A 26,583-nucleotide genomic window follows, 5' to 3' on the forward strand; every position below is an offset into this window, starting at 1 on the left:
AGAAGTGTGTTCGCAATTCTGGTCATAAGGGATCTGGTCACAAGGGAGGTGCATAGTAGCATTAGAAAACTTATCCTGGCAATTTTATTTTTCCCTGCTGAAGAGGAGTAAAGGCTGGTGGGATCAGCGAGCAGGACGACAGCGAACGGTGCACGAATCCTCAAGGTTTAAACACAACCTCGGCAAGAAGATTGATGAGCACGGCTCGTGGATTAGAAACGAGGGAAAACGATACCACCCTTAGAGGCTGGAGACAGCACGTCGTGAGCAACAGGATGCGAGCCTGAAGGGGAGCGAGCACTTAACTGCTGCTGCGATTTATGACATCCCCCCACGACAGGGGGGAACCGCGCTGGACGCGGAGCAGCGAGGGAAAGGAAGCCGCCGGTGCGATGCACAAAAGGAGAGCTGCTGGTGGCCAAGTTTGGGCAAGCAAAGGTCAAACAGGCGGACACGAGGCAGCAGCGCTGCAAAGTGACTCAGCCGGCCGAGACATCCGCCGGGGAGCGGCGGGGCTGCCCCGCGGGCGTGGGCTGTCCCCAGCCTCCAAGGCTGAGACATCCTCGTTTTCCCTACGCGTCAGACCTGTGAGCCACGCTCGCAGATCTGACACACAAGCCCACGGCATGATTTGGCGATGAGGGCGCGTTTGTGATTTATTTCCTCCGCCAGAGACTTTTACCAGTTTACAGCGGCCGCTGCTCATTTCTGCCCCTGAAGATGCTCTGAGGTAGCCACAAGCAAGAGGAGAGGCGATATCTGGTAAGGAAGGATACCGGGACTCGTGGAAGTAGGGATACGGCGACCACTCCGGTGCATCTCGGAAGCAGCACTCAGTGCGGGACGCATCGGAAAGGGATGCGGTCACAAGGGAAGGGCTAATTACCCTCTAGGAAAACTTATCTTGGCAATTTTATTTTTCCCTGCTGAAGATGGAGAAAACCTAGCGGGACCTCCCGCGCCGGGGCAGCAAGAGGCGGAGCGGCGGCGGGGACGGAGGGCCCGCTCCGGGCATTCCCGCCCCCGGGACCGTTAGGGCCGTTACGCCTCTCCCGCTCTCGGACCGATTCAAACTCGGCAGCGGCGCCGAGCGGGAGCGCGGCCCCTCCCGGTGTCCGCCAATCCTCTCGCCCGCCTCCCTCCCCTTTCCCCTCCCTCTGCCCCGTTCTCCACGTGAGGCGGCCGGGGAGTTTCAAGCCTCCCCGGCGCGGCACGGCCCCGGGCCCGGCCCCGGCGCGCGGCGCGGGGTGGGGCGGGCGCGCGGCGGGCGGGGGGCGGCGGGAGCGGAGGGAGCGCGAGCCTCCCGTCCCCCCGCGCGGGCAGCGCGAGAACAAAGAGTTCTCCCCACCCCTCCCTGCCCCCCCCGCACGTGGGGAGCGAGGCCTCGCCCCTCTCCCCGCCCCCTGCCGCGCCCGATTGGCCCGGTGGGGCCCCGGCCGCGTCCGGCCGTCCAATGGGGGCGGTGCTCGGCGCTCGCCAATGAGCGCGATGGCGATTGGGCCGGCGTGTTTGGCGCTCGGTCCGGGAGGGTGAATCCGGCAGCCGGAGGCGGAGGGAGGCAGAGCGGGAGCGCCGAGCGGAGCTGGCGGCGGCACCGGCGGGAGCGGCGGCGGCGCGGAGCCGGGGCGGCGGGGGGGCGGGTGAGTGAACGGGCGAGCGAGCGACACCTCGCGGGCCTGAGGCGGCGGCGGCGCCGGGAGCGGCTATTTATACCCGGGTCCTTTGTCATGGGGGAGGGGAGGAGGGGAGGGGGCGGCAGGGAGGAAGGGGAGGATGGGGGCAGCGGCGACGGCGGCTCCTGAGGAGCAGCCGCCCCCCGCCTCCCCTTCCCGCGGGGCGCCGGCGGGCGGACACGCGCGCTCCCGGCCGGTGACAGCTGGAGGGGGAGACATGGAGTCTGGAGTGCCCTTTGTCTAAGTTGGCTCCGTCCAGCCCGGCCGGCGGCTCCGATCCCCGCCCGGCGCAGCGCACACCCGAGCTGGGGACGAGCTCGCTGTCACTCCTCCGAAGGGCGGGGGGCGGCGGGCGGGTGGCGAGAGGGAGAACGGGGGGCAGAGCTGGCGATTCCCTTCCCCTCCTCTCCACTCCAGCCGGCGGCACGCGGCGGCGGCTCCGGCGCGGGCGGAGAGGTGTGTGCGTGTGTGTGTGAGCCCGGCGCACGCCGGGCAGGGGAAATCCGTGTGCCTGCCGTGGGCAGCGCGGCGCGCAGCTCGTCCCTCTCCTCCCGGGAGGCTGGGACAGGTCCGCCCGGGCTCCCGGAAGCCGGGGCCAGCCGGGCGGGGAGGCTGAGCGCGCCCCGGGCCGCCCGCCCGCAGCCGCGGCACGGCGGCGCTGGGCTGGGGGCTCCCGCCCCGGCTGCGCGGCGCTCCAGGCTCAGCAGGGGCCAGGGGGAAACTCAGTCTGGCGGCCGCTCCGGCGAACTTCCTAATCGTGGAGAGCACCGTGTGAACCCGATCTTCCAGAGCCCGGCAAGAAAGTTCATAAATAGCTGACAATTCTGAGGTTTTGGGTCGAATGTCGCCAAGCGCGGCGATACGGAGCGCTTGAAATCTAATGTGTCTAGGGAGGTGCGAGGGAGGGTACTGAGCTGAGCCGTCTGTGAGCAACAAATGTGTGTGGTTGGATCTTTATCCAATAATAAAAAAAAAAATATCGGTGTGTTGTGGCATGGTGCACATTTATTTAACGTTGCCAGGTCTTCGTGGTGATTCCAAAATGGTTATTCATACACGAAAGAAAAGCAGTGCGTGCACAGATGTGCGGCAGGAATGGGACAACAAACTTGTGCATTACTCCAGATGCTTATTTCTAACTTACAAAGCACCACACTGATTGTATTGGAGCAAAAGACCAGTGTTTTATTGCATTTTTAAAGCTGGAACTTCAGATTCTTGTTCTCTCTGATGAGAATCATTTAACAGTTTGGAGAAGATAATTTAATTCTAGCAGGATAGGTTTGTCTTAGCTTAAGCGTAGCAACTCTACTTTCAGCTATTGCGAGTTTGGTTCTTACTAATACAGGTTTCGATGAAGAGTTTTTACAAGCACATTTAGTGTAATCTTAACATCTAAGTGAGGATTTTTCTCATAGATAGGTTAATTTTATTTTTAAGGGCTGGCACATTCACATTCTTTATGCCATTTTTAAAAAATTCAAGGTCATTCTTTGTTTGTCCCCAGTGTCTATATCAAATTGAGAGTCTGGGGAATGTTTATTTGTGGTAACAATAAAGCATCTACAGAAGGGTGAGTATTACTTGAACATAGTGTAGTATAACTAGCCTCACTAGTGATTATTAAAATGTGAATATTTGAAAGCTACAAAGTCTTTCAGAAAATGTGCTTCCAGTATTTTAGGAGATGTGACACAAATATTTTCTGTTATGTGTTGAATGTTTTTGAAGAGCTAGTACTTTATGAAGTACTGGATAAAAAAGTCACATTTCTTGTTCTGGAGTTTCCTTTACAAGAAAAGAAAAAAAAGGAAAAATACTTTTTCCCTTCCTCTGCCTCCATGAGAAATGAAAGTAACAATTAAAGTTAAACAACCTGTGGAGAAGTCTGTGACAGTGTAACGTTCCATGAGATGTCAACTGCTATTTTCGTCTGGAACTTTGGAAGGATTCAATTTAGGATTTAATTTAGGAGAAAAATTGGGAAAAATGTTCGGGTTCTTTCATAGATTTTTTACATATGTAATTTCACCTTGAAAAGTGGCAGACACTGGAAATCTGCATCTTCAAAAAGTCATAAAAAGTCACTGCTCAGTTTAAAATGAGCCAAAATAGTGGTGTGTAAACTTAGGCCAGAGACTTGAAATTCAAACTCAACTCTTTTCCCCCCTGCTGTGTTTTTTTTCCTTTCTTGCTAAAATTGCCAACAAGCTGAAATATGGTGATTTCTTTGAAGACATGCTTTCAAACTGGTTTTTGTTTGTTCTGTATTGTTGTAACTTTCATAGGTTAAATGTAAAAATGTGTCTGCAAAGAAACTTGGCTCAGGGAGAAGGGATTTTTTGTAGTGCGTTATTGAATGTATGAGCTGTATTAGATATAGAGAGAGTGCAAGCCCCTTTCTGTAAAGCAGCTTATGTCAGAGTAAGCTACGTCTAGAATCCAGTGCAGGCCAACAGTGCTCCCAGGAAAGTTGGTGCACTCTAAAACTCCTCTTGTAATTGGTCAAAAGAAGTGTTCTGTCACCATTCACAAGACAGTTCAGCTTCCTTAGCTGTATAGATTATGGATGCATTTTCATAAGTTCACAGCTGTAATGTTAAAACTCAAGAACAATTTCAGATGATGGTTCTATATTCATGTGATTGAACAGTGAGAATTCTTTTTAAAAATGGCTGCCATGCTGACAGAAGTCACATTTAATAAATGTCTGCTTTACGTTGTGTTTGAGCAAAAGTGCTGTGGAAAATCTTTAATGTTGGCTGTAATCTGGAAGCTCTGTAATTCTACTGTTAGTATTCACAGATGGATCTTTGCTGACTTGAGGAAAAGTATTCTCCCTAAGCTTTAGGGGGAATAACGTTTTCCCCAGTGGGGATGCTGAAAATCTCAGAAACAGAATCTGGCCTTTGCTAAGCAAGGAAGTTCACTGAATCAATAAAGTAATTTTAGCAATATTACTTATCCAAGCAAAATTCACTTTACCAGATTTTTTAAAAGAGTGAAGGAAACAGTCTGCATACTGTAAATACAATTCTTAATGATTTGATGGAGGCATTTGCGTAACACTTACATTAACAAACAAGACCACTGTTAACAGAAGCTGTAGGACAGTAACAGGAGGTTTATTTTAATGTTGAAGCTGCTTCCAACCTTCTGTTCCTTCCGTCAGCAAGGTCCATGAAGAGCTGTGCTGGGCCTGTTGAAGTGGTGTCTGATTGAAGACAGCATCTGTAAATGTATCTATAAATGTATCTACACATTTAACACCTAAGTGTATGACTTGTACAACTGTTGTGGAGTGGCTAAGTCGGTCTTTAAATGGATGAGTTATTCCTGCACTGACGTAGTTTAAGGAATAATTTTAGTTAAAGTAGCTACGTCTGGGAGAAGAACAATGAGGCAAACTAAAATCTTATATAAAGTGTACCCAAACCAGCAAAAACTTGTATAAATTGTAAATTATAAATTATAAAACTTGTATGCAAAAGAGAGAGGGGTGCTTCACAGGGGAGTGATGACAACACTTGTAACAAGTTAATCAAATGCTCAGGTTTGTTTTTTAGCTCTGAGTATATGCCCAAGGGTTTTTTTGAGCTAAAGATTAAAAGGAAAACAATGTACAGAATTACTAAGTAGGTATCCTACCTGTTCTCACAGAGATCATTTAAAGACTTTGGAATGATGCTCTGTAGGTCTATTTATGGATGAGGTGAAACTAAAAATAAAATCTATTGAGGGGTGTTTCTATTGAGCTCCAAGGAAGAAACAGGGAAGTTTGCTAAAACATGCTGCGTCCTGATGGTAACCATGTAACTCATGGTAGTAGGCAGTTTGATTGTCACAGTCTTTTTCTAATTGTACACCTAGATTTCCGCTAAGATGGGTCAGACTGTGGACTTGGTTCTGAATTAAGAGGTAAAGTAACACTAGTAAACTTGAGTAGGGGCAAGTATTAAGAAGAGGACTGAAAGGTATAATTTGCATATGGAATTGACAAATTAAGCTTCTCTTAAAAATACTAAAGGAGAAAGGAATTTCTAAATATATAATGAATTGTTTAGCCATAGGTTTGTAAATTGCTTGTAATTTAAAAATATTGCGAGAGAAGAGGATGTCTGTTAATGTCCCTGCTGTGTCCAGACAAAAATATAAACAAACAACGCTCACCCCCAAATTCGCGTGGATCACACTCTTATTTGACAAAGCTTTTGGCTACCTGGATGAAGCTTGGACATAGGATTTTTCATTTAATGTGCCTCTGCTCTACTTGTGAAAACTGCTGTTGACTTGGAATGATTTATAATGCCTTCTCTGCATCTTATCTAGTAAAATCAGTAGTACTCTTAAGGTAAGAAGGCCATTTGGACATTTAGATAGATACTGCGCGTGATCTGAATGCTGTGGATAAAAATAACAGTGTAATGATGTGAGTGGATCAGCACAGTGTTGTCATTTGCTTGAAAATGTGATGTAGTGCTTCTAAAGCTTCTAATTGGGATATATATGATTTCATTAGCAAATGAGGTAAAACTGGTGCCTTACTGTGTGCAAATAAAGACTTCCTTGATACACAATTACAGAATACTCCAGAATTTGCCATTAGTTTTCTTTTTTTGTATATACATATGGTGCCTGCTTGAGTAACATTGTATATGTAATTATGCAAGCAAAGTAGTACAAATTGCAGTTCACATCCTAGGCTTATTTAGATATGAACTGAAAATAAATCTTTACAGGAGGGTATGATTTCTTTATAATTTTAAATTGTTTTTTTGATCTAGAACCAGGCCTATTTCCCTTGTCAGTTTTTTTGTTGTGTCTGGCTCCTTTCCATTCTGCCTTTTACATGGTTAGTTCAGTTTTTCCTGCCATGCATTCTCTATTCACAGCCTGCATGTTCGGTTTAAATCCCAAAGCCATCAGATGTAATTTAAAGAAACAAAGTATTTGAAAAGAAGGAAACTCAAATCTTATAACTCATATATAATTTTAATTTTTTCATGTGTGCTGATTTCCTTTCCATGTTTCTTAGCCTGAGTGGATCTGGCAAGCTTTATACTTTTGGTGTGTAGTCTGATTTTGTTTTTACTAATAAGATAAAAGATTCTAGAGCTGGAATTCATTTTGCTGCTTTTTAAGAAGTCGTTTGGATGTGTGTTATAGATACTTGATTTGCCCTGGAACTACACCATGGCAAATGGATTAAAGTCATTATTGTTATCTCTCTTTTAGTGTTACAGTATATAACCAGGACAGTGCCGATTCTGTCCTTTGTGATAACTTCTTCCTGTTCTATGTCCACTAGTTTGTGCCGTGTTTCTAGTGAGTGTTTATTGCCAATGTGTTTAATGCAAAGCTAAATCCAGTAATTATTGGAGGAAGAGATTGACATACGTTGTTTTATTCTTAACATAGTTTAACTGTTCTTGGTGTTCAGTACATGATTGCTTTGAAACTGGGAGGCATAAGGTCCCCAGACCTTATTTAGTATTTGCAGTTCTCTTCCACAGTCTAAGGGAGATGTTTTCTTTTTCACTGAAGGGTGGCAGAATTTTTTTGGGGTTGCATGTTGTTTTTTTATTGTGGGGGTTTTTTTTCCCCATTTAGGCTTTTTCTTAGGGTTTTTTCAAAATAAACGGTTTCTAATTAGTTTTCTGTATTAAGTCAAGCTTCTGGAAAAGTAGTATCCATGGTTTTTTTTCCTTTTTAAGCAACATCTAATAAAATGTGCAGGTGGATTTATTGCTGTATACCTTACAGAATAAGGATACTATACATTAGACCCAGTTGTTGTGTGAAATTAAAAATGATTGGTTTTTTAATAACTCTTATGTTTACTTTCATCATTTGAGGCTCATTTTGGAATTATTCAGGCAAATGGCAAATACCAGTTCAGCTTCAAATTTGCCAGACTGCTCTACAGTAAATTCTGCACACATGGAAGTGTAATGTCTTTTAAAGTTTAGGCTATTTGTCCAAACAGGGAAAGAGTATGGAATAATTATTGAACCTGAATTGTTGGGCATCAGGGTTTTTCCTGTGTGGAGTGTGTGTTACTTTTGCAAGTATAGGTTCAACAGAAGAACCTGTGGCTCTTTTAGTTTTTAGAGTATAAAAGGTGTGTCTACAAAACAAGTTCAGATGGAATAGTCTGTGCTCTTACAATTCACATCATAAATTATTTTGCCTGTGGAGACGTGTCTTAAGTGTTCCCAGCAAGTGTTAATTTTTCTGCCAGATTTATCCAGGGTATCAAAAAGCTAAGTTTTTAAGAGATGGAGGTGTTAGGCAACAGAGGTTAATTGGAATGTGTGTGGGAGTCATCTAACTCCTCTGGGTGTCTGTGAATGAGTGTGAAGAGAAATTCTGGAGGTATGCATCTGAGCAACTCAAAGGTGAAGTTCGTTTTATGCATAAAACTCTGCTCTGACAAATAGCCAGGCTTGCTTTGCTGCGAGGAACGTGGGATGGTTTTAATTGTAACTTGTAAAAAGTATGATCAAATTCGGGCTTGAAACTTTTTGTTGCTGTGGTGCTGCTTGGAGTTTTAAAATGTTTTATTCGTTTTTTGAGCCAAATAATCTTACTCATCCATCCAAGTGTTAGAAGTCTTTATCGATGCAGATATTCAAGTGAAAAGCAAATAGTTGCATTACCTGCTGCACGGTGTTCAGCTCACTGCCAAAGTGAAGGGAGATGTCAGTCAGTTTCAGTTACTGCCACTTTGGTTCAGTCTTTAATATGAAATATTTGGTTATGATCTCCCTGTTCTCTCTTTCCCCTCCCCCCACCCAAGAGGACAAGTACTTGAACTTCTTATTTTTATTTCCAAACCGGTATTTGTCTAAAAGTATCAAATGTTGAAATGCACTGGAAGAAAGTGGTAATGTAGGAAATTCAGAAGTGTTTTGTTTTTTTTTTTTTTCTTTTTAAATGGCTTATTCTTACTCCTGGAGTGGTATTCAGTAATGATTTCACGTCTGTTTTTATTTCTCTAAATCCTGAAGTGGGGACACAGAAAATTTTTTTTTTTTTTGAAGGGAAGAGTAGCTTTGAAAGTTGCAGGCTTGCTTATACAGATAGAACACTCCAGTATAGATTTATCTGTTTATTTTTAGGACTGTCTCAATACAAATTATGTTGAGTTAGTTACTTTTTGTATTCTGCTGTTGTATTTGTTTAAGGAAATGTATTGAAAAACTAATTATTTGTATTGAAATCTTGTTTTCTTATTAACAGACATAACGTTTTTTTTTCTCTGCTGAAGAGAATGAAACTGAGAAGCATCCATACCAGTGTTTCTTGATGAGTAAATGTTCTAAATGAAGAACTCCCACAAAATGAGATAATGTCAAAATAAATCTGAAGGCAGTGTGCTATTAGGGAAAAAGAAGTCATCAAATTGATGCCCTCCTTCTTTGTCTCACAGAAAATCTGAAATAAGCTTAGTCTCTAGGACAGTGCCATTGTAGGATCTTGCTCTGGTACTTCATGTTTAATCAACCTATAATTAGTTACAAAAACTTTTAAAATGATTGGGAGGTTTTGTAATGACCAGACAAGTTCTTGTGGCTTTTCTTAATTACTATTATTTAAATTTCTGAAGCAGATTGTTTAAAATTATTTTAGATGTTAAGGAGCACAAATTCGATTGTTTTCTGAAATGCTTCTGGAAGATGAAGAGTTACTTATAAACTCTGAGCTGCAAAGTTTTTAACATGTTGGCAGATAGAGTGAGGGATGTTGAATACTGGCAGTTGCTTAGCTTTGCTAGTTTTCTAATGCAGAAAATTAGAATATTCTCATTTAAAAAGAGCAAGAAGATAAATTAAGATTTCTCATGTTTTTCCAGGAAGCAAAAGGGAGTGAAGCACCATTTCTTTCTATTTAATATCCGAGAGCTTCTTGACTCCTTATTCTTTCCTTTCTTTCTTCCTTGTCTGTGGGCGTTTCTAGTATCTAGCCTGGTCATTATATAATAATGGTAGAAACTCCTGAGAAGGATTTTAATGCAACATAGTGTTAAACTGTGTATGTGAATGAGCTGTTCGGGGAGAAAGCAAGAAATACTGTAGGAGGTAAACTAATATTTATACTTTAAAAAAAATCAGATGTGGAGCATGACTGAAAAAAATGGGAGTTCTGTGAGCCCTGGAGCTGACATGTTTCTCTCCTGTCTTGTATGTCAGTAAAACTGAACTGCTCTGGCTTACTAAGAGAGGAGAGCATTTCAAATAATAAGTAGTATGAACTGAGCACATCCAGAAGCTGATCTGCAGACGTAGGCATTTAGTACTGTCACAAGGAGCTGAAAATTGGAATGCCTAAGGCCATGGGTCAGTGTCTTTAGGTGGGGCCAGAACGACTGGATGCTCACTTTCTTCAGTCAAAAGCAGCAGAGAACTTGCTTGCTTCTGTCAAGGGCTGCAAAAATGCTCTTGCTGTCAGGAGGGAAATGATAGCACAGGTGCAAGTAAAAGGGCTTCTTTTTGTAGCAATGCCGGCATAAAGTAGGGGTGATGCTTAAAAGTCAAAGCTGGCAGTTTTTGTCTGGTAAGTTTGGGCAGTAATGAGGAGCTGTGTTTGGAGACATTACTTCAACTGTTAAAAACAGACTGGAAACAGTAATTGATGAAGAAAAGTATGTGTTGTGATCAAGGCAAGCCTAAGTCAGAAGTTAAATATACAGAGGGGAAACAGGTGCTCCTACCAGCTCCTACCCAATCTGGCATGAAGGTACCTTAATATCTAAAGTAGGAGCATTCCCTAGCAACATCTAGGTGTACAGTGCAGGATTGTAGCTGCTGTAAAACACTGTATGTAATTATGTTACATACTGGAGCAGAGCAGTGAGATTGAGTTTTTGGAGTGGTGGTTGGCTGCAATGGCATTAATTGGGTAGGGGCTCCTCTCTTTTGACACATCAGTGTCTGCAGCCCTAAGTGGTGTTTCTCCTGAATAATGTTCTTTTTAATGACTTCCCTAATCTATGTACATGCTGAAGCTTTTCATAATGCCCGAGCACTTGTAGTCCTTCATGAAAATGTTGCAGATCATATACGTAACTTAGTGGACAGTAAACCGTGTCACATCTGGTTTGTGTTTGCCATTTGCATCAGAAGTTCCTGTAGAGTATATATGCAGAAGGGTTCATCAGCCTTGTTATCGCAGGAAGGCTGAAAATCAGGCATTTAGAGGAAACTCTGACACACTGCTTAGCTCAGATTCAAGGTATTGCCTACCTTATAATATTTTAAGAACCCCTCCAGTGGTAACTAGTTTTGGTTTGGGAAATATTCCTGGAAATAAAGATAATAACCATTATAGTTTATAAGCTAGTTTCTAGTAGTACTACTACAAATAAGTAGTTTGATTGGATTAAATATGTCATGAAACTGTACTCTTAGTTCACTGAGATAGCCACTCATACATAGCTGTAAGAGAGAAGGCTGGACATAGTCATTTTGTATATGATAGATCAAGGTAGCACATCATGACCAGGTGTGAAATTGCCACGAAATGGGTTTTTTTTCTATAAGCCTGTTTTGAAATTAGCTGAAATTCTTACTCAAAGGACACAGGAAATGATATCATTAATCTTGAGTATCTTGAAGTGTCAACTGGGGGCTATTAACTTAAAAGAGCTAGTGGGGTAGTAACAAGGCCCAAAAAGACATTGTGTTTGGGAAGAAATAAATGAGGCGGCACATGTTTCAAGTTTTGGGGAAGAAAATCATAAAATATTTGCTTGTCATGAACGTGTGTATCACTTGACTCAGTGGTTTCTTCTAGAAAATGTTTAAGTTTAAAAATGGAAAAAAAAAAAAAGTGAAAAAAAGCCAAAACAAGCCCTAAACTAAAAGACAACCAACCATTTAATATACCAGGGTAGATAGCAGCCTTCTGATCTTAAGTATGCCAAGTGCAAGCTAAGGCTGTAGTCGCTTAAATGGCAGAAAGTAAAAGGTCTGGAAAGAGTGACACTTCAAAGGCGCAAAGGTTGGGCTCTAAGAGATGCAGAACCCCATTAGGATAAGAAGACAACTAATTTGAAAATAGCAGCCCTTATATGTGGTCTTTTTAGGTTTTTTAAACATAATGTTCAGTTAAAGCATTCTAGTTAGACTGCTTTCTTAATTAGTGAAGAGCTTTCCAATCTGTCTTTTTTAATTACAGTTTCTAAGAGAGAGAGCTGAAAGTTCCAGCTGTACTGTTAACAAGACAAGGCATCTTTCAAATGAACCAACACGTGGAATAGTAGTGGAAAGGAGTGCGTGAACTAGCTAGTTGATGGAGTTGTTATAGGAGACTAGCGTTTCTGCTGATTGTAAGAATCAGTGATTGCACACTGAACTCAAGAGTTTAGTCTGATTAAGCTCTTAAGCATTTTAATTCACAAATTATTGTTCCTTTCATGGTAATGTTTTTCACATTGTGTCCGAAGCAGATTGACATACTAAGAGTGTTAGTGCTGATTGTTTTCATCTTTTGAATATTAACTGAAATTTAAAAGGCAAACAAACCTCTCTGGCATGAGCTTTAGAAATAGTGTGGTCCTTGTTTTGAGATGGTGGGCCCAGCTGAGAGATGTGTTGACTTGTAGAATAGTTTTAGACCTAGAAGTCATCTGATCCAGTCTGCCACTTGCATTAAGCCAACACTGAAATTGTATTTTCAGTATATGTGTATCATAGACCACTTTTAAAATATTTTCAAGAGTGGAGATTCTGGCACTTCTGTTTAATACATTCCTATGCCAGACCACACTCACTGGGAGGAATATTCTTCCTATATTGAAATGAATTCCCTTACTGAGTCTTGTCTGTTGCCTCTTGTATTTTCATTTCGGCATAGATTAGCATGTTTCAGTAGAAGAGTTAGAATGGTGCTCGAATTCTGTGATGATCTGTGTTTGGCTCCAATTTATGTAGGAAAGCAAGCTATTCAGGGAGTTAATTCCATTGTATAGTGCTTGAAATTCTCTGACTCGTCCAATTTTTTTAAGGCCCAGAAACAGACTGAAGTACAACACATTCTTAAGAGTGTGCTCAGAAGTTTGGGGATCTTACATGTAGTACTGTAAAAGAATATTTGTAAGAATAAATAGAAGATGCCTTGAAGCCTTTGGCTTCTGATAATACTCGTTGAGTGGCTGTAGTGGGATGTGAGATGTATGAGGCAGAATGCAATTGAAGGAACCTACATTAGCTTTTCTTCTTTCTTCTTTTCTTCTTTGTCTTGCACTGGCAAGTGATGTAGACAAGTTTGCTGCTATTGTTTGCCACTGACTACATCTTTTCAGAGCAACCTTTAGTTGATCGAGATAGAAGGAAACAGCTTCTTGAAAACTACTCCTTCGGAAGTAGTTAACACATTAACTGCATTGATTGTGTAAAGTGCTGTGAAGAACAAAAAAGTTGAAACAGTGTGAATCATATGTTTTACATGGTGTGGAAGATAAATGTTCTAGTCTAAGACAAGTGGATGATATGCTGGAATGGTTTGCTTGCATTGAAGAGAAGTTTTTTTCTGCTTTCTCTTGCCTCTGGTTTCATGGTTCCGCTTCTTCCTTGCCAGTTTGGATATTTATGATGAACAGCTTTGGTCCAGTTAGAAAACTATGCATCCTTTGAGTGCAGAAAATATATATATTGAGGTAACTGATGAGCACAATCAGACTTACCATATTTGCTATGGAAAGTCGGTCAGAGATGCTGAAGTAGTGTAGACAGACAATGAAGAGAGGAAATGAATGCAATTTTAAGATCCCACTTCCTTTCCTGGTTCTAGTTAAGAAGAATACAGGGATGTATTTGTCATCAGCTTCAAAAAGCAAACAGGTAAATGAATGTGCTGTTTAGTTTTGGTTGAAATGTTGTTCTTCGAAGTGGAATTCTGTTAGGTGATTGCTAATAAGCTAGTAACAATTGTTTGTATCAGGAAGGAGAAAGTACTCTGGCCTTGGATTTAACAGCAGTTCCAGTGGAGACAAAATCTTCAGGTTGTTGGTACATAAACAACCCCACAACACTGTAGTGAGAGGGTAGTGTAAAAGGTATTCTACTAATTGAAATGTATTTTAGTGTTGCATATAGCAATTACAGATAAATAGCTGTCACAATAATAGAGGCTTACTGGTAATGAGACTGCTCATAATAAAAGCATGCCTATTTATAGCAGCAGACCTTCTGCTTTTGGAGCTCCATATTACCTGGAAAGCCTATAGCCACCATCAGTTTGTGTTGGTGTTTAGTGGGCTGGCACTAAAGTGTCTTGGCTGCGGTTGTTACCCACACTGCAGAACAGGTTTTTAATTCTACTTGCAAGCCAGGGGTTTTCTGCTAACTTGAGGAGGAAAAAGAGGAAATATTGTGAATTTTCACATACAGTCATTGCTCCTCAGTTTGGGGCTGGCATTGGTACGTTTGGGGCTGTTGATGGTTCTCCTCCTTTCGTCAGATTAGTTAAAGTTAATAGTTTTGTCTTTGATAATAGCCTGTAAAAAAATTCCACCTCTTCAGTGATCAAGAACATTCTTGCCAAACATGTAATCTTGTCAGAGCCGATCATGACTGTTTTTTTAACCTACACCGTCCATAACCACTGATGCCTGTCAGAGTGAGGAAGAACAGATGAAATGTTTGGAGTTACCTGCTTAGATCAGTTAACAAAAACTGTTCTTTCTCTTTTAGATACTTTCAAAGAGAACTGGGTTCTGGTTAAGCCTTTGTAGGCAAATACAAGTTGCTGGCCTTTATCTGCCCAAAGAGTGGCACAGCTGGCATGGACGGCTTAATGTTTCCTGTTTCTTTTTTTTAACAATAATTTTTCTGTACCAGCACAACTGAGTGTCAGAGGCATGGCATGGTTTGACAAACACTTATGTTGAAGCCTGAACTGTTGCCTTCTCCAGTTTTAGTTCTTTGCCTCATGTTTCTGCCCCGATGTCACCCCTCTATCCCTTGTGTGGATTCAAGAATTCGTGGCTTGAACAAATTGAGCAAATCCGTGGCTGCTGAACAAACCAGCATGTGGAGCTGATTTAATTGAAAAAATGTATTTAAAAACCAAGTATGTTCATTATCTGGGCTGTTCAGACAGATTTCTTTTTCCCCTCCTGACCTAGTTTGTTTACAGAATCATAAGCACTTAGGCACTCACAGTAGAAGGCTGTGTAGAAGTAGAAATAAGTGACCACTGATACAGTGGACAGATGATGTCTTTTCCAGGTCAAACTGACACCAAATAGCATTTGAGGAAGTTAGTTGAACTGATGGTAGCATTTGATGTAAGTTATTTCTTGAAATTTAAACTGCCTTTAATGATATAGTACTTCAGCATATGGAATAACAACATGATACAAATTTTAAAGCATATATAAATATTTTTAGATATTTCTTCTTTAAAAATAGGTTGAACTGTACTACAGACTTAAAATACCACAGTTCTGTGATATAGAATCGTAAAAACACACTACAGTTTATTCCCATCTGTTTTTCTGATTATTTCTGTAACAGACTAAATGTGCTCTAGTTGTTTTAGTTGTGAAATATTATTAATAAACAATATTAATCTTTCCTATATTGTATTTCAGAGATTTTTGTTAGTTGGTCTAGTTTGGGCTCTGAAATACCCAAGTTGACAGTGGCCTTGGGAATATTTTTCTTCCCATGGAAATGAGAACGTGGTATTTTACAAAGATAAGTTTGAAAGAAAACCATGTTTTGTTTTGCTTTAGAAAATCCGGAAAGCAGAGTGGCAACTATAAAACTTCTAGTCATATCTTTCTGTGTGTTTGCTGTAATAGCACAGGTAAAAACCCTTTGAGGTTCTGTGAGTGTCATTCCTCATCCCCCCACACCTCCATCTTGCATAACTTAATGTGGAAAGACATAGCAGCTCTGAAATCACAACTAAACAATTTTTCTTACTTAATCCAAAAGAAGAATACTGAGTTTTGAACTTTTTTTAATGTATCTCTCTGTGCTATTAAAAAAGCGTGATATACATGCAAAAGTCAGATCTGATAGATGAGAACACTAATTTTCAAGTTAGTTTTTTTTTTTTGAAGTCTGGCTATATATATGTGTTTTATTGGTTTGTTGGGATTTTTTTCAGGTGCTTGATAGTTGTAGTAAGAGCGCTGGAAGCTGCTTGCTCTGGAAAGATTTAGGATAGGTTCATGGACTGTATTATCTTGTTTTGCATTTAGGGGCATGAAACAGAATACTAAAAGGAAATTTAGTTCTAAGAGTTTCTAAGCAGTAAAGTTTAGTTTAACATATCTGAAAAACAGCTGCACTTGAACAATCATTTTATTGTATTGTGCTGTGTAAAATCCTGCAACAAAAATATGAGTTCTTTGTGAAGTAGTTTGGTAAAGTTAACAACTTCAAGTCTAAGCTTAACTCATTGAATTTTGATACTTGAATGAATCCCCCCCATTCTTTGTGGGGATATTTGGTTTTTTCCTGTTTTCTAGCAAGTACTGCAATTTTTTTGCAGGCTTGTGGAAAAATGTTGTTAATCCCTTCTGTTGCTAAAATTCTGCATTTTTGGGTTGAATGTGAAAGTTGTCCTGAATTCTGCTACCCAAGTAAAAAATTTTTTTTGGTTTGTGAAAAAGCATAGAAGGGTGTGGTGGGGTGTGGTTGGTTTTCTTCAGTTAGTTTGTTTTTTTTTTTTCCTTTTCAAGTTCTGTAGATGCTTGACGGAGTTCTGTGTTGACTTCAGGTAGGGTTTATTATATAATACTTTGTCCATTAGTAAGGTTACATAAGCTCAGGCTGAAAGACCTGTATGCTGTCTGGATCTGATAATGGCTTACAGCTAAAGAACATGTCTGCCACTCCAGAGCAAACTGATGTATGAAACCAGTGCCTGCTTGTGGTTTCACTGCCTCCACTAGTTTTTCTCTTGGCTCTAGTGGTGGCCTGATTTTCTATAAAATTCTTCCTGCTTTATAGATGTGCAGAGGATGCCACAGCTGTGGATGGGATCATGAAACTCATCTGTGTTTCTGAAAACAATTGCAATTATGAGTCTTATTTATCATTGGTCAGTTGAATCTAGTTAGTGAACTGTCCTGGGGTGAAAACAAGGAGCTGGGAAGGGTGGGATAGTTGGAAAGGGTGGGTAAGATGCCATCGCTGCTGAGGAAGTTACTTTGCTGAGTACCTTCATGATGTAATATTGACTCTAAATCAGTGAGGGTATAGTATTTGACATGACAACACAGGTGCAGGCTTTGAGCTTTCCAGTCAGTGGCACTAGGTCACTGTAGACAGGGCTGTGGCTGTGCTGGAGGTGAGCTGGAAGGGAGATTAAGCAGCACTGTAGGATCATCCATTGAGCAGCATCCTGCAGTTAAATACAGTCCTTTGGACCTCCAGTTTCTGAGAAGCACATGTGAAAGCATTTGGCTTTTTGAGAGGTAGAAGTGGTACTTCTCCCCTGCCTGCTCATGCCCCCCCATCTGAATTATTTTATACCTTCATTACTCTCCCACTACTCTAGGCATCAAAAAACCTCAAAATGATTACTTATTTCTTATTCTATTTGCATCAGATTTCAATTGCAGTTTCTCCACTGGGTTTTACATTCTCCTCCATCCTCACTGTCCCTCCACCCCCTGCACTGAAACTGGTGGTTTAGAGTGCTCTGAAGCAGTGTGTTATATTAGTGTATATTTAAAGTATGTGAATAACCTTATGAGTGTAGATTAATTCACAAAAAAAAAACAAACCAAAAAACCCCAACCAAAAAACAACCAAACACCCAAACCCAAAACAACCCAACAAAACAAACCAAACAAAAAAACACCCTTGCAAATTATACTATACTGTACACAATATATTTTGATTCATAAATATCTCCAAATAGGGATCCTGAGTAGTGGGAAGATAATGTGGTATTTCTACAGTTTAAAATACTGTGTAATATTAAACACAATTACAAAGTAATAGTGTTCTTTTAAAAGGGCAAGCCCCCTCATTTGTTCTCCCATGCTTCTCAGTTGAAAATTTTCATTAATTTATCTTTTTTTTCCTGAAATTTGGCATGGTAGCCAGAGGTTAAGTCAAAAACTTAAATATAGTTTTTGACAGCTGTGTGACTGTTTGAATAGGCTGCCTAATTTAGAGAATTATGTGTGTTCTTGTCTGTCACTGGATATTGCCAAAATGATCAAAGAAAAATAGGACGTTGTGTTTAAATAAGGCTATTTCAATGTTCTGTAGGCAAAACAGGAGCAATTTGAGCTGAAATTGTTCTACACTTCTTTATCTCCTTTTGAATCCTAGATGTATTGTACACGATTTGTCTGCTGAAAGTAAGAGTTTCCTGATTTAAGCTTACAGGCATGAATTTTCTTAAAAACTTACTGCAAAGATGTGGGTCTTGTACAGAATTATGAAATGCTCAGCAGAGTTTCTTTAAGAAACAAATGTATATGCTTTAAGACACGGCCAATTCTTGTTTTTAATTTCCAGATATGCAAGTATGAGTAGAAACTGAAAAGAACAGCTAAGTCTTTGTTTCTATTTTCTTGTAGGCTTTTCTTTTAAATCAGTGTTTAGGTGGCTTTACTGTGTCTCATTCATAATACCCTGTTATTGTTCTCCTTAAGAGGGGTTACTTTTGTTATTTTTTTGTACTTGGTGGGGGTCTGGAATAATATTGGTCCTCTCGTTAGCATAATTATTTCCTTTTTTGTCATGGTATTGGTGTGATTGCCCAGTGTGGAATGAGACAGTTCCCAGCTTTCCCTCTTTTGCAAAGAGGATGTGGAGAGTTTCTCTCCTTACTGTGATGCCAGGTGAGATATGTCCGGCCTAGATGAAGTTTTGCTTGGAAGTCATAGTGCACTTAGGGAGAAGAGTTTTCTCTAGAAACAGTATCACTGCTTTGGAGTTTTGGTTGCTTTCTTTGTATCTCTTCTGGAGAGGCAATAGTCTGCCCATAAATAACTGAGTTGTCTGCTACATAGTTGTGGTTTTTTTTTTTTTTTTTTTTTTTTTTTTTTTTTTTTTTTTTTTTTTTTTGTGGATACAACTTCTCAGGACTTGGCTCTTTGGCAGTTAGACAGTTTCTCTGGATCGTTTTAATCAGAAGAATTAAAAAAGTGGGAAAGAATAAGATTTTAAAACAATACAAACAACTGGTGGGATTAAGAAGGAGAAATGGGGACGGAGAAGAGAGACAAAGCCTAGGGGCTCTTGGAATCAGATCATTGAGCTAAGACAATCAGTATTATATTTTAGTTATTAAATGGAAACTCTTTCAAACTGTGCTGTCTTAAGACAGGCTTAACTATTCTCAGACAGATGGGATTTAGCTTCTGCCACTTCGGCTGCTGTAGGGAATATTGTGAAACTTTATATGAAAAGTTGACTAGTTCTGACAAATCGATCTTTACATTCACTAGCTTCTCTACTCTGCAGTTGTAGCTGTGACTCCCATACAATATAGTTTAAGGAAAAAGTGCAGGTTTTTTGTCTTATCTAGCAAAGTGGGAGCTGTGTAGTGTGTTACAGTTCAGAGTACTTTCAGTAGTTCTACTGTTTATGTGCACAAGAAAGTGATTTGGGAGGGGTTTGTCTTACACAAAGGTAGTAGGCAAGTAGACCACTAGTAGGCTTGAAGATAGCATCTACAGCCCTGAACTTGCCCCAGAGACTGAGTTTATGTTGATGTTTCCCCTAAGTCTTTTAATTCTCCAAATTATTTTTGCTCTCAGGGATGGGAAGTAGTGTACAGCACCCAACTTTCGTAGTTCTTGTTTTTTGCTCCACAACACTGGCTTTCCTTGCCTGTGAAACTTCTTATCTCGGTTTCTCAGGTCTAGCTTCTTAAATTTAAAGTTTTGGGGACAGCCTTTGAACTGACATGAGAAATCATCAGTGGCATTTGTCTCTAGTCCTGTTGTGAAGATGATAGATCAATTGCAGTATGAGAATTAACTCTCCGATTATGCTCTTCCTGCTCTGCCCCCTGCCTTGGTTTATTTTTATTCAGTACTTTCTTCTTAGACGTGGTACACAAAACTAATTGTCTCCTACCACAGTACATGTAATTCTACTTTGGTTATGTTAGACTGCCCAAAAATGTATAAACAAGGTTCACTTGGATCTGCTGCTCAGAGATCAGTAATATATTAATTTTGACGATCTCTGAAAATGTTTTACAAACATGCATCCAGGACACTTTTTTTTTCCTTAGATATAATTTTTCTATACTCTCTGTGCATATGCTTCCTTTCTACTAAGTGCCTTTTCTCTTACTATGACTTGCCATTTAAGATGTAGTTTCTAATTTGTTTATACACATTGGACTTAGTGTATGATGTATATTCCACTGACTGGTGCACATTAACATTTTGGCTTTGGGTAGGAGAATTTTTTCTTTTTCTTGCTGAAACTTGACATAAGCAGCAGTGTATTTTTTTTTTCATTTTCTCTGTTGTTTGATGCCTTGACAGTTGTCTGTGCTGTACCCTAGATAGCAACTTGAAAGTAGTGCAAGAGGAGAGTCTTCTTATAAGTTGTTTGTTTTCACATGAATAACCCAAGTGAAAATTACACTGTTTTAAAAGGAAGTATTAATTTTCTTATGAAGTACTGTTTTATGACCATTTTCATACAACATATAACAGTGATGTTCATTACTGGAAAACTGAATAGATTTTTTTTTTTTTTTTTTTTTTTTTTTTTTTTTTTTTTTTTTTAAATGGGGGTGTATTTCTCTCAGGTCTTACATCCTTGTTTGTGGGGTCTTTTGGGGGCTGTACTGAAGTTGTATGAAAGAAAGATGGAAATTCTGTTGGGTTTGTCTGTTTGTTGTTTTTAATCCAGTTGTATGTGATTTGTGTGTAGATCTGCTTCTGATGAGCAGGGCCCTACATGGCAATTTAGTTTCAGTTAAGAAAGCTTTTTTAAACCAGAGTAATTTGTTATTTTTCAGGAAACTAGAATAAGAAGGGCTGTGGTTGGGGCAGTACTAGAGCAAGTAAATGTAATTTGTGTTTCAGTTTTATTGGCCATGTTACTTCAGTATTGTCAGCTGAGCTTTCATTTATCTTTTGAGTTCATTGATACTTTTTCCATGTCTTTTGACTGAATAATAACTGAAGCAATTTTGATGTTTTATACTGCTTGCGAATTGAGATTGTCTGTTCTTTAATGGTACTTATTCTATATTTAATTTATTTCCAGTTAATGGGTTGTTTTTCAAAATTTTTACTTTGCTTAGTTTAGCATATGATACAGTGTATTTTCTATACTTCATTATGCTTTTATGCTGCTTTTTAATGAATATCATAGTGCACTTTGAATCACTGATTTTCTTGTCTGAGTTCTAACATGAATGGTCCAGGATTATTTTTTAAAGTGTCATTTTATTTTTATCTTTTGTAACCACTAGGGTTGTGCTGAATGAAGTACAGGTGGATTTTACTTGCTGTCTTGTGCATGGAAGCAGGGTAACTGTGTTTGGTGCTTTATTCTAGATTTATCTCTCCACAGTGGTTCTCTGTTCTCACCCTCTGTCTAGTCAGGTGCATTATGTAGTTATTTGTATCCTGTGTCTTTTTTCCACAAAGGGTATTTCCTATGATTTGGGTTGGCAGTTCTGCTATTGGTTTGTAGATTATTTTCTTCATCCTAAATCTAAAACCCGAACATTTTTCTTGAAAAATATTATTATTAAATCTAATTAAGTCTTGAAAATGGGTTCAGGCTTTTGTAGACTTAGTATCTTTTTGTTCACTGTTAATGAATGCGTAGTCTTGAGAATAAACAGGTTCTGTATTGATTTCTCACTCATCATCATCATCAAGTCTGGTAGAACTCAAATCTGACCCGCAGAACTGCTGAAAATAGAGCAGTAAGCTTCAAGTAACTTGGAAAAAGCTGTACTTATGACTGTTAGGGGAGCTGTAGTGTGGGACAGTGAAGGTAGCACTGGGCATTGAATTCGAGCCCAAAGATGACACTTCTGTTCACGTTGACCTGCCTTGATAATTAGGAGTGCTGGAATTGTTTCTGCTCAAACTGATTATGCTTGTTTGAGAATGTATTAACCCTGGGTGACTGGATGTTTCAGCCTTTCAGTCCATGTGAATGACATTTTGAGCTATTCAGTGGAATATTGTAGGTTTTACAATGCAGCTCTTGAGAAGAAGCCAGTCTTTGATGTAGTGGTTTAGTTTCAGGATACTGTCAAAATAGTCATTGCCAGCTTAGCTGTAGCATACGGCGCTTGATTTTGAAAAATACGGAGCAGATTGGCATATTCTAGCAAGACATTTGGATTATAACGTAAAAATACAACTTCATTGCCAACAGTCCTGTAACGTAAAAAATGAACCACTTGGCACTAGGAGGGTGATCAGTAAAGTGGAATCAGTGGGCAGTTTGTGGTCTTACAGAATACTTGAGAAAAGAGCAAAGTCTCTTATTCTAGCTGTTTCAAAACTCACTGAATTTCTACAATTTTTTCATGCTTGAGTGGCTGGGTGGGAGGACTGAGTACTCCTTGGGGTACCTCTTTGTACTTGAGGTCAACTCCAGAAGTCTATTGTAGGAGTTGGTGTCTTAGTGAAGAAGACCCTTCCTGCAAGGAGGAAAAGGTTTGCCTGCTGTGAACATTGTGCTCCAAAAGTTAACTTACAAGGCTACTTGCAAGGATTCCAGTGTGTATCTTTGCAGTGGTAATCTTGATTTATTCCTCTTCACCCGTTTAAATCCATTGGATACCTTTTTGTATAGAGGTATTAGAAGTGCAAATGTGAAGGGTCTGCTGATTTGCAATTAAAATTACTGTTTTCTGGTGCCTATCACTTAAATATGTTTTCCTTTTTTTTCTGTCGGATTGGGATGGTACTGCATGTGTGTGATTGAAAGGAGCTAGAGGAGTTGGATATGAAAGATATTAAAGGAATGTTGCTTTCCTATCTAACTTATTCTGTAAGCAGTGGTGTCAGATTTGGTAATATGAATGTGACATTGTCTCTTGTAGGATAATCATGGGTCAAACCGGAAAAAAATCTGAGAAGGGACCAATTTGCTGGAGAAAACGTGTAAAATCAGAATATATGAGACTGAGGCAGCTGAAGAGGTTCCGACGTGCTGATGAAGTAAAGGTACTTTATCTTTTGGTTCTGTTGCTTATAATTTTACAGGTATTGATTATTTTCTGAAGCATATGTCCTACAGTTAACACTTGCTTTAACAATGTCTTTGAATACTTCGTCAACCTACTGAGAACTTGTCTAAACTCTATGGTCTTATAAACAGATATGATCACGTTTATATGTGATTGGGTCAAGATTGTTAAGTATCAGAAGAGGATGTGGAGAACTAATATGGCAACTTCTTTAGCTGCATACTCTTCCAAATTCCATTTAGAATTTAGTTCCATGCTAAGTGTGTGACTCTAAATGTGAGAACATGGTGTTGAATTGAAGAAAGGGATAATGAACTCTACTGCACATCACTGACATTTAAACCAAATGTGTATGTTTTGAGTACTTGTTTTTGGTTATAACATGTCTGGTTAAATATTAGAACGCCTTAAGATGCTAACAGATGAATTTAGAGGTTTTAATTTATTTATAATGTTGTGGTTAATTTTTAGAGTATGTTTAATTCTAATCGTCAGAAGATACTGGAAAGAACTGAAATCTTAAATCAAGAATGGAAACAACGTAGGATACAGCCTGTTCACATCATGACTTCTGTGAGCTCATTGCGCGGGACCAGGGAGGTTGGTTAACATGTGTTGTGGTAATTCCACTTACAAGGTTGTTAGCACGTTTTTGTATTATTACTGGAAATTTTGCTGTTCTTTATTTTTTTTTTTCAGCACGATATGACTTGGCAGCTCAATGTGTTTTGTATGAGTGTCTTAAAGAATCTATTTATTGTGTACTTTGATCGTATTACTTCTGCAAAGCAATAAATGTGTAGCAGGCTACCTGGCTTTGAATGACACACCAAAAGTGAAACTTCTTTATTTCTGATAATGATTGGATCATACCTCGGCATCATTTAATCAAACGGTTCTGTCTCCGTGGTACTGGGAGTTTACCCTTGCTTCTGTTGGAGCTAGATTAATGAATCCTTGTGTTGCACAAGCAGACTGGATGCTAAATTTGTGAAAACACTTCCATAGCTGTGGCATAATTTGAGCACCTAAATTGGTTTCTACAGAACTAGTAAGGTTGGAAGGGACCACCAGATCTCATCTAGTGCAGCTTTCCTGCTCAAGCAGAGTTGTCCTAGAGAATGTTACTCAGGGTTGTGTCCTGTGTCATGGTAGCTTCAACAGTGATTTAAGCCCATTCCAGCTTTCTATATTCATCCCAGCTTAATTTACCTTATTTCTAAGTTGCTCTTTAGGCACTTCTTCACGCTTAACAAGTTTGAAGATATTTTATCTGTAATCTGAAAAACAAATTCTTTTCAGTAGGGTGAGAATGAAAAGACTTTACTGGGAATAGGTTAAAAAAAGCAAGCCAAGGTACTTTATCCTCAAAGAAATTTGCAGAGTTTGTTTTCCTAAAATTTTAGTGGTGAACTGGGGAGTGGGAGAGTGTCACAGAGGTGCATTTATGTGCATGCATATTCAAATACAAGGAGGGGAGGGCCTTCGGGTGTTCTCTTTTAAATGTTCTTGAATATGCAATTAGTCATGTTCAGCTCTATAGCTATTGTGTGGGATCAGAACTGATAATAATTGACACAGGTACACATCCAATTTTCACTTTTTTTTTGCTAGTAGAAGATTGTTCCTCTTTCTTTTTTCTTTTCTTCCAAGTGTGATGTTTACTATTCTTTATGTTAATTTCCTGCCTGTATTGATAGAGCACACTAATTACTACATTCAATCCAGTCTCTGTCTCATGAATCAGAGCTCTAATGCTTGATTTGAGGTTGCCATAATTTATAGTGAGAGAAGTGAGATGAAAAAATGGTGGGGACTTTAAAAGATTACTTTAAAATCTTCTTCTCTCAATATGCTGAATTTCTTCAGAGTTGCATAAGACTCTGGCTAGAAATAGAAAAGTTGTGTGAGAGCCTTCCTGTGTTTGGTGAAGAGTGCAGGGCATTGCTGCTGACAGTCAGCATCAAGTGGAGACTGTGCCCTGTGCAGGCCTCCCAGACACTAACCTGAGTTCCATACCAGAACAGCAGAGCAGCATAACTGAGGCTTAGTATGAAACACTGAATCACTTTGACGTAGCCTGTTTGTCAGCCCGAGACTTCTAGTTCCAAAGATAAAAGTAGTTAAAGCTTTTACTTTTGTACTTTCCTTTAAAAATGCATGAAAAATATGCTAGGTGGCTGCTAGTTAGAAAATTAAACATTCACCTGAAATGGGAATGAAGTGGTAGCATAAGACGGTGTCTAGAATATTAATATACACAGCAGAAATCTAATTTCATTTGCTGCAGATTAAAAAGAAAAGAAATAAATCTGGCTTGTGTCATTCTGCCAGGATACTGTCTCTGTATATTGTTTGTTACATTACTTTGTGTATTTCTTTAGAAATGTGAAGCTCTGTTCATCTTTCCCTTCTGGAAAGGAGAAAGATCTTTTGTCTCCACTTCCTTTTTTCCTTTCAGGTAGCTATGATAGCTGTTCTAAACTTTGCTTTACCTGCCTTCAAATCGTCTCTGTTGTACTTCTTCTAGCTTTGTATGTTCCTGTCTTCTTTTGCTTGTTACTTTTTTCCTGGAGTTCTTCATACTGCAGTCCAAGTATTTGAAAAAAGTTGATCTATGTTTGTTAGCTGTTGATTATTAGAAGTAAGAATAACTGATTTATTGTATTTCTATGCATTGTTTATCCTTTGGAGGCTACATAAATCTCTGAATATCCAAAACAGAAATGCTGTAACTGAAAAATTCATTGGTGTATCCAGCGTTACATGTTAAGAGTTAAGTTTCATTTTTCCTTTGCAAGCAGTGAATATAATGAAAGGCTTGAGGATAGATAAACAAGACAATAATTGGGAAACAAGGCAGGAATTAAAAAGACATATAGAGTTTTTATTTATATAAGGTGTCTTGCTGGCATTAAAGTAAAATTATATTTATTTTTATAACATAAATAATGCATGATTTCTGCAGTGTATTGATCTGAAGCCAGGGGAATTCACTTGCCTCTCAGATGGTCTGAGTAAATACACTAACATCAGTGTAGCAGCAGCAACAGGTACTAAATCTGTTTTGAGATACCAAATCTAATTTGTATTGTAGTTTGAATGGTCTGCGTAAAATACCATTACAGCTACTTAATAAGTGGAAAAACCCTATCATGATGTATTAGCAAAGGTATTGACATAGAAATAATTTTTGACATCCTTTTCTCTTGCTATAACTTATTTTCCTATTATGGCTTAAAAAATGATGCATTTATCAAAGGTTGATATGGTGAATTTTGAGAAACTCTTTGAATTTTGTACATTGTAGAGTGTTCTGTGTTTATTTTTGTTTGGTTTTTTTCCTGATGTTGCTATGTAAGTGTAACTTCAACTTTTTATTTCAGTGCTCTGTTACCAGTGACATTGATTTTCCAAAACAAGTCATCCCACTGAAGACTCTCAATGCTGTTGCTTCTGTGCCTATAATGTATTCTTGGTCTCCTCTTCAACAGAATTTTATGGTAAGTTTAAAAGAAGTGTAGGGAGAAGAAAGGTGTGGAGAAAAGGGAGGTCTTAATTTTAGAAGTATGCCAGCAAAATCTGTTGCCAGTTACCCTCCCTACTTTAGGTATTGGTAATATGACACTAATAATCAGAAATAAGCTCCCCCAAATCAAATAAATAAAAAAGTAAGTGTGCAAACTGAATCTCTGTCCTCGATGTACCTAAGTATCTTGAAAATCTTGCTGTAAAGTTTATTTAA

General features: G+C 39.5%; 1 protein-coding gene across 8 annotated transcripts in view; it reads left to right on the plus strand.

Moving 5' to 3' along the window:
• Positions 1-1,520: 1,520 nt before the first annotated feature.
• The window catches only part of EZH2 (enhancer of zeste 2 polycomb repressive complex 2 subunit), a 50,246-nt gene continuing 25,183 nt past the window's right edge, over positions 1,521-26,583 (plus strand). For 2 of the 8 annotated variants that reach the window (XM_066322468.1, XM_066322476.1), the window contains exons 1-4: positions 3,109-3,246; positions 22,692-22,815; positions 23,310-23,438; positions 26,225-26,341. In XM_066322468.1, the coding sequence (XP_066178565.1) occupies positions 3,209-3,246; positions 22,692-22,815; positions 23,310-23,438; positions 26,225-26,341 (408 nt within the window). In that variant the 5' untranslated portion in view covers positions 3,109-3,208. Of the gene's footprint in view, positions 1,641-3,108; positions 3,247-22,691; positions 22,816-23,309; positions 23,439-26,224; positions 26,342-26,583 lie in introns of those variants that run through there. The other 6 variants (XM_066322486.1, XM_066322503.1, XM_066322521.1 and 3 more) reach the window with 4 other exon arrangements.

The sequence above is a fragment of the Sylvia atricapilla genome, chromosome 1 (genome assembly GCF_009819655.1).
Source record: "Sylvia atricapilla isolate bSylAtr1 chromosome 1, bSylAtr1.pri, whole genome shotgun sequence".
Lineage (NCBI taxonomy): Eukaryota > Metazoa > Chordata > Aves > Passeriformes > Sylviidae > Sylvia > Sylvia atricapilla.